The 7417-nt window shown below is 58.5% G+C and overlaps 1 protein-coding gene across 1 annotated transcript; it reads right to left on the reverse strand.

The window, feature by feature from the left end:
- Positions 1-4815: 4815 nt before the first annotated feature.
- SOWAHD (sosondowah ankyrin repeat domain family member D) lies at positions 4816-6573 on the reverse strand. Its single transcript, XM_039219841.1, has one exon. It carries the CDS (start codon positions 6395-6397, stop codon positions 5432-5434), a length of 966 nt encoding a protein of 321 aa, XP_039075772.1. The 5' UTR covers positions 6398-6573; the 3' UTR covers positions 4816-5431.
- Between the last annotated feature and the right edge of the window lie 844 nt (positions 6574-7417).

Below are 7417 nucleotides of genomic sequence, written 5' to 3' on the forward strand. Positions count from 1 at the left end.
GGCAGTGACTAACATCTGCAGGATGAGTGGGGGTGGGCCAGGGGAAGGGGGCAAGGAACAGAGGGAAGAGTGTTTCTGGAGAGGGAGCGGCATGTAGGAATCCCAGAGCTCAGAAGAACATGGCTCTTTCAAGGAACCTTGCTAGGAGGGCGGTGTGGCTGGAGCAGAGTGAGGAAGGCAGAAGACAGGGCCGTGGGGCAGCGAGAAAAGGACTCAGGGAAAGACTGTAGGGTGAAAGGAAAGCTTTCTGAGACTTCAAGTTGGTAAACGCCAGCAATTACAGCTGTAGGAGGTCATGGAAGACGAGGGAAGAGAGTTTTGAGGCATAGGAAGTAGCCGATATGGGTCAGTGAGGCCAAGAAGGGAATTAAGATATAAGGACTCGCACTGGGCAGCTGGGAGGCCATCAGTGGAGACCCCCATGGAAGCAGATGCGCAGATCTTGGCTCAGGTCATGATCTCATGGTTCCTGGGATCGAGTCCCGAGTTGGGCTCCAAGCTGTTGCGCAGAGCCTGCTTGGGATCTCTCTCTCTGTCTCTCGCTGCCTCTCCCCTGAGTGTGTGGGTGTGCACACGCTCAAACATGCACTCTCTCTCTCAAAAAAAAAAAAAAAGAAGAAGAAGAAGAAGAAGCCAGCCTCCTGGGGGGACAAACGGACTCACGTGTCCTCCAGCCTTCTGGCCCAGTCTTGTGACTCTCTCCTCTTCACAGCCGAGCCTCTCCAAACGGAGGTCTCCTCCCCTCCCTGTCTCCATCTCATCACCTCTTCTCCTTCTTCTTAAATGTTTATTTGTTTAGTTTGAGAGAGAGCATGTACCAGCATGGGGTGAGGCTCAGAAAAAGGAGAGAGAGAGAGAGAGAAAGAAAGAGAGAATCCCAAGCAGGCTCCACACTGTCAGCGCAGAGCCTGACAGGGGGCTTGATCCCCCGAACTGATATCATGACATGAACCAAAATCAAGAGTTGGACGCTTAACCGACTGAGCTACCCAGCCGCATCTCCATCCCCTCACCTCTAAGTCTGTCCTCAACTCTCTGCATTCTGGTTTCCATCTGCTCAACAGCTCAGAGCCCAACTTGGGACTCGATCCCAGGAACCATGAGATCATGACCTGAGCCAAGATCAAGAGTCAGATGCTTAACCGACTAAGCCACCCACCTGCCCCGAGCCTGGCTTCTTAATATACATTTATTACACTGAACTACACTGACGGGGAGCTTGCAGATAAGGGAGAGGACAAGTGACAGAATTAGGCACTGGGAGGAGGCAGCGTGGAGAGCTGGAGTAGCATCTTGAAAGGAGACGGGCTTGTCCTTCCTTAAAATGAATGGAAAGAGGGCGGCCATCTTCGGAGGCGGACTGTGGAATGGAAGGTGTGGGTTGGAAGGGGGCCCTTGTACGGATTCTAGGGTCACAGGATGAAGCACTTGCACACTTGTATTCTCTTCAGAGGATTGGGGGGTTAGCTCTGACTCCAGTTTATGGCTTTATCTGGAAACAATAGCTAGCCTACTCCAAGTATGGTGGACACTTATCACTGCTTTTATGTCTGGGGGCTGAGAACAAGGTAAGTCAGCAGAGAAAGCCATGTGTCCTTTGAGGAATAGCCACTCACTGGGCACAGAGAGAACATAACTTGCCATCAGTGTGTACACATTTTAGAGAGAGGGTAGCCCAAGTAACTGCAAGATCCTTCCTGGACCACCCTAGCAGATAACGTAGTTTTACCACAGCAGCCTGAACACCTTTCAATTCTTCCAAACAGCTTTCTCCTGGTTTTTTTTTTTTTTTAAGTTTATTTGAGAGAGAGAGAAAGAGAGAGAGAGAGTATACCTGAGCACGCGTGGGGGAGGGACAGAGAGAGAGGGAGAGAGAGAATCCCAAGGAGGTTTTGCACTGTCAACACAGAGCCAGACGCAGGGCTCGATCCCACTAACTGTGAGATTATGACCTGAGCCAAAATCAAGAGTCCGATGCTTAACTGACTGAGCCACCTGGGCACCTCTCTCCTGTTCTCTGTGTGTCCCTGAGGGTGCTAGGCTGTTGCACGTACATTATCTCAAACCCTCAGAACCCTGCTAGGGAGGTGGTGTTGATCCCATTTTGCTGATGGAGAAAGCACAACTCAGAGGGGTGAGTGACCTGCTGAAGGTCACTAATCGGTAGTCAGCATTCAAACCCAGGCTAGGCTGAGCGCTTTGCACACCAGTGGTTTTGAATTTTGCTCAGGGGTGGGGAGGGGGCGGTCACTGTGTACCACCATCTGTTCCTCTCCGTGTCAGCCAGGTTTACACGTGGGGCTTTGAGGTAAGCTTTGTGAGAGCAAATTCTACGGAGGAAACAAAAATTTGAAAGCCACGGCTCTCCACAGGGTTCTTTGAACTTGTCAGCTGAAGCATGGCTTTTCTTGAAGCATTTCTCCAGAAACGCTTGGCTTGTGTGATGCTCCACGCTCCCCTCCCCCCACACCACAGTCTCCCTGGCACACCCATCCTCCATGTGACTGCCAGAGTGACTTTTTGAAAATCCCATTGGGTTACTCCTCTGCTTGGAAACCTTCTATGGCTCCCGGCTACCTTTAGGTTAACATCTATGTTCCTCTCCAAACATGACCTTTGAGACCCTTGGTGCTCTGAACCGCCACCCACTTCTCCAGCTTTTGCCCCAAACTACTCCCCGGCTCCCACCTTCCTGCCAGACCTGCGGATTTACATTTTTGGTACTTGCCTTATTCTCCCAACATAACTCCTCTCACCAACGCCGCAGGCACTCCCGGAGCCTGGGACCCCGCCTTACCTTCCTCCCTTGGAAAAGCCCTTCCTGCACCTTGCGCCTGGGTGGGGCCACCAGAAGCTCTCGCACTCACCTGTCACAGCCCTGCTTCTGTCACCTCTCCTCAGCCAGAACGCAGATTTGCATCATCTGCTTAGCTCCCCGGGAAAGCAGTTTCTCAGGGAATTTGTTCCTTCTCTTGGGGTAAGCATACCAGTCTTGCCTCAAACAGCATACCAGGAATGCCAATGGCTTGATGTTAGGCATGGAGACTTTTCAGCAAGGGAGTTTGTCCCCTGCAGCCAAACCTCAATTTTACATGGAGGAGGTAGGCTGGGCAGTATCACATGATGAGAAAAAGCTGTGCGGAGGAATCGCTGACTTTGGGAGAAACTCTACAAAGTGCTCTCAAATCTTCCGGCTGACTGGGGCGGGCGGGGGGGGGGGTTCATTTCGGGAAAAGCGGGCCAGACGCGCGTCTCAGGTCCTCAGATTTGCTGATAGTTAAGATGCTTGGGGTCACACATTTCCCACGAAGATGGGACTACTGTTCTAACTGTCCTCTGAATGTTGGGCAGTTGCACAAGCCGATCTTCCCTCCAAGCCAGGAGCCGGCCCGCAGCCCCAGGGGCTGGGCAGGAAGGCCCCGCCCCCACAGCCTTCACCAAGCCCAACCCACCTTGGCGGCTGTCAAGGGCGGGGGGCGGGGAGGGGGAACCCACAGCCCTGCATCAGTTACCCAATGTGCATCTACAAAATGGGCATGGGGGCGGAGTGGGTTGTGCCAGATGCTGATGCCAACTGCAGGCATCCAGGAACTGTTCACCCTTTCAGACATCGAAGAAGTTCATCGAGAACAAAAAGTTATTGCTGCATCGCGCTGTACATGTGTTTTAGGGTGCCGTTCCTAGAAACCGGTGACCAGCCGAAAACGTAGGCAGGGAGGGTTTGGATCATTTTATGGATGACCAGAACCCGGTGGGTTATTAAGGGAAGATTGTAACGTTTCCAGCATAGAGGAGGTAACAGAGAGGGGCAAACCGGGGGAGCCAGGCAGAGGTGGAAACCAGGGTGGATGAGCTCAGGGTGGACTTTCTGCATTCTGTCAGGGCTCAGCGTCTCCCTGGTGTTCAAGGACGGGGAGGGGAGGGCTGGGGACACAGCAGTGCATTGCAAGGGCTGTCCAATCTTCCAGGGATACAGTGCTATTTTGAAAATGCACTGTTCTCTAAGGCAGCACAGGTCCCTAGCCACCAACGACTTTTCTCTCCTTTCAGCCAAAGTAAACCCTCCTGTATTCTACTCGCTTCATACACAATTTCTGAATGGGAGCAAGCTTCCAAACTATAACTGATCTATTACATGTCATGAAAAAGTAATGTTGATGATTAAAGAAGCGCTATCTTGGCGCGCCTGGGTGGCTTAGTCGATTAAGCGTCCGACTTTCGCTTAGGTCATGATCTCGCGGTTCGTGGGTTCAAGCCCCGCGTCGGGCTCTGTGTTGACTGCCAGCTCAGAGCCTGGAGCCTATTTCAGAGTCTGTGTCTCCCTCTCTCTCTGACCCTCCTCTGCTCATGCTGTCTCTCTCTCTCCTAGAAATAAAAAAAATTTAAAAAAAAAAGCTCTATCTTGAAAAAAAGTGTCAGTGGGTGTGTCTCCTGGGAGGGCAGAAGTCCAGGTAAATTACATGACTCACCACCAAGTATCAGAAACGTACATACACTTGCAAATTTTTTTTCCTTTTCCCACCCCTCTGCCCCCTACAGACCACTCCTCGGGGATAAGACTTGTTCGAGAGCCAGACCTAACCGCCAAAGAACCCGGGAGACAGGCAAACTGTAAGAGCCAAGGTGAAAGGAGCTCCTTCCAGTGCACGGCTTGGCCATCTGCTGTGGGAACGAAGTCCGGAGCCGCTCGGATCACTAGCTCCTGGCCATGGGTTGGTGAACTCTTCCCTGCAAAAGTAGGAAGCTTCCCGCACTCTGTGGTTAATGGGGGGGGGGGGGGGAAAGTCACTCAAGGGACAGCTTTGTCATGCGAAAGGAAAACATACTCCGCTTTAATATGTTTAAGAAGTCATCCGTGATACATTAGCAAAAGTACCAGTAAAGCCTGGATGTGTCAGGAGCAGGCTGGGGGGAAGGGTGACTCTGCCCCCAGAAATAGCCTAGTCAAACCTTCGGTTAGGTGTTTCCTCTGTTATCAGTGTTTTACAGTGTTAACTCGTTCTTCTAGCAAGTGCTTCCTAATAAACCCAGGGCTTCTGCCTGCCCAGAAATGACTCTTGGAAGTGTAACTCTTCATCTCCCAAGCAGGACTGCCTTCCCACTCCCAACTCCTTCCTTAGTCCCGTAGTTTTGGGACTCTGGCGTCTGGGCAGCTCGGTCTTTGCTCCTTCTCTCTCTTTCTCTCTCTTTCTCTCTCTCTCTCTCTGTGAGGGTACCCTGGTCCCCAGGTCTCCTGGCCGGTGGCTGTAGGAGAGACCTGGGGCAGGTACCTGAGACAAACCCGGAGGGGGTCCGCTGCTTGCAGGACCAGCGCATTGGGCTGCCTGCGACCCGAGCTGCCGCCCCGTCGGGTGGGGCCTGAGGCAACCCGAGACCGAGGCCTCGACGCGGCGCCGCCGGCCCTCCGTGCTCTCCAGCCTCTCTGTCGCCCTCACCGGTCTTGGAAGAAGGGGAATATTTGGCGGAAAAGGCCCTGAAGTTGCGCCACCCGGCTGCCCGCGTAGTCCTTCTCCTTTCGGGGCGTGCAGTTCTTCTCCACTGCGGTCGCGCCCACCGCGCTCGGGGTCCGTCGCAGCGTCCACGCGGCGGTGGCGCCGCTGCTGTTGTTGTTGGCGTTCTTCCGCCCTCTGCTGCTCGCGGTCTCCCAGTCCTCGGCCCCCGACAGCTCCCGCAAGCTCCGGGGCGCGTCGGGCCGCAAGTAGTGACAGGCCCGGTGGCCGCTGTAGTCGCGGCGCGTGGGGTCGGCCCCCAGGGCGCCCACCAGCACCTTGATGACCATGTCGTGGCCCTGCAGGGCCGCCAGGTGGAGGGGCGTGAGGCCGCCGCTGCCCGAGGCGCTCACGTCGAGCTGCAGCCCCCGGCGCTGGGCGAAGTCGTACACCAGGATGAGCTCCTCGTGGCACCCGTGCTTGGCCAGCCAGTGCAGCACCGTGTAGCCCGTGATCGGGTCGCACCGCAGCAGCAGCCCGGGCTCGGCTTCCAGCTGCTCCCACAGCACCTCAAGGCGGCCCTCAGCGGCCGCCAGCATCCACGCGTGCTCGTGGGGCTCCAGGCACAGCCCGCCGCCACCCCCCGGCCCGCTGGTCCCGGCCGGAGACGGCTCCTCGGCGCGCTCCTCCGACAGCCGGCTGGCGGGGGCCGCCCCCTGCAGCCCCAGCAGCTCCCGCAGCGCCCCGCGCCGGCGGCTGGTGCCCGTTCCCGAGAGCATCAGCGAGCCGTGCAAGAGGGAGTCCCGGGAGGCGGCGGCGGCGGCGGCGGCGGCGTGGTCCCGGTACCTGCCCAGGCTGCCGGTGTCCACTCTCGGGAGGCGGGGTGGCGCGGCGCTCCGCGAGCTCGGCGCCGCGATGTCCAGGGAGGCCTTGGGCCCCGGGTTCGCGGCCCCTCGGGGCTCGGCCATGGTCCGGCCGCTGGCGTCGCAGCGCTTCCAGTGTCGAGCGGTCGCTGCCCTTCCCGGGCCCCTCCGGCAGAGGAACTGGCGCCGCCGTTGGGGAAGGAAGCAGCTTGAGCAATTGGGCTCGGAGGGAGGGAGCAGAGGAGGGGAGAGGGAGGGAGAGAGGCTGCGAGCCGAGGGAGGGCCCGGCGCGGGAGGTGTGTGGGGTGGGGTGGCGTGGAAGGGTGGGAGCTCGGGCCGGGTGCGCGGGGCAAGCCCCTCTAGCGCCGCGTGGGTACCGCCGCCCCCTCCACGGCCCCGAGTCGCGCGCGGCCCCGCCCCAAACGGCCAGGTGAGCCGGGCAGCCCCGCCTCCCGCACCGCGCGCTCCGGGGGGAGGGGCGCGGGCGAGCGCGCCGGGCCGCCGCCGCCGCCTGCGCTCGCAAGCTGCCCGGCAGCTCCGCCGCCGCGGCCCGCGGGCGGGTCGGCAGCCCCGCCGCGGCTGGGGCGAGGCGGCTCGAGGGCGCCCCCTCCCCGGCGGGCCGAGCTCGGCTCGCAGCCAAGGCCTCCGCGAGCGTGAGCCTTGAGCTTCAGGGCGCTGGCTCCCCGCCCCCTTCCTTCGCCTTTCCCTCTTATCTCCTCGGGAGTCTCCCTGCACTTTGTCCCTGAGCCGCCGTCGGCCCGCCCCTAGCACTCACGGAGGCGGCCGGCGACCTGGGCTCCCTTCTCTTGCCCTTCGCGTGGCCTTGGCCTTCCCCGCCGGGCCTCGAGCTGTCCGGGATTCCTGCAGAGGTCCAGGCGGAAGCTCTCTCGGGGACCCGAGAAGGGCCATCCCCCACCCCCGCGGGTCCCTGCTCGGCTCCCCGCCCTCTCCACCTCTTTCACCGATCCCGAGTTGGCTTGAAGAAGCAGGCGCAGGTGAATCAGTCAGCTGCCAGGGCAACGCCCTGTCCTCCCCAGAGACGTGGCCTTGTTGTCTCCCTGGCGATGTTTGACCTTCCTTCCCTCAAATGAGTGGTAGTTCTCGCCGCCTGCCCCCTCCCCAGCG

The sequence above is a fragment of the Hyaena hyaena genome, unplaced genomic scaffold (assembly GCF_003009895.1).
Source record: "Hyaena hyaena isolate Hyena2069 unplaced genomic scaffold, ASM300989v1 scaffold_840, whole genome shotgun sequence".
In the NCBI taxonomy this organism is placed as follows: domain Eukaryota; kingdom Metazoa; phylum Chordata; class Mammalia; order Carnivora; family Hyaenidae; genus Hyaena; species Hyaena hyaena.

What these genes read in the sequence shown, in the direction of transcription:
- SOWAHD (XM_039219841.1), bottom strand. Translation starts at nt 6,397, where the DNA reads ATGGCCGAGCCCCGAGGGGCCGCGAACCCGGGGCCCAAGGCCTCCCTG.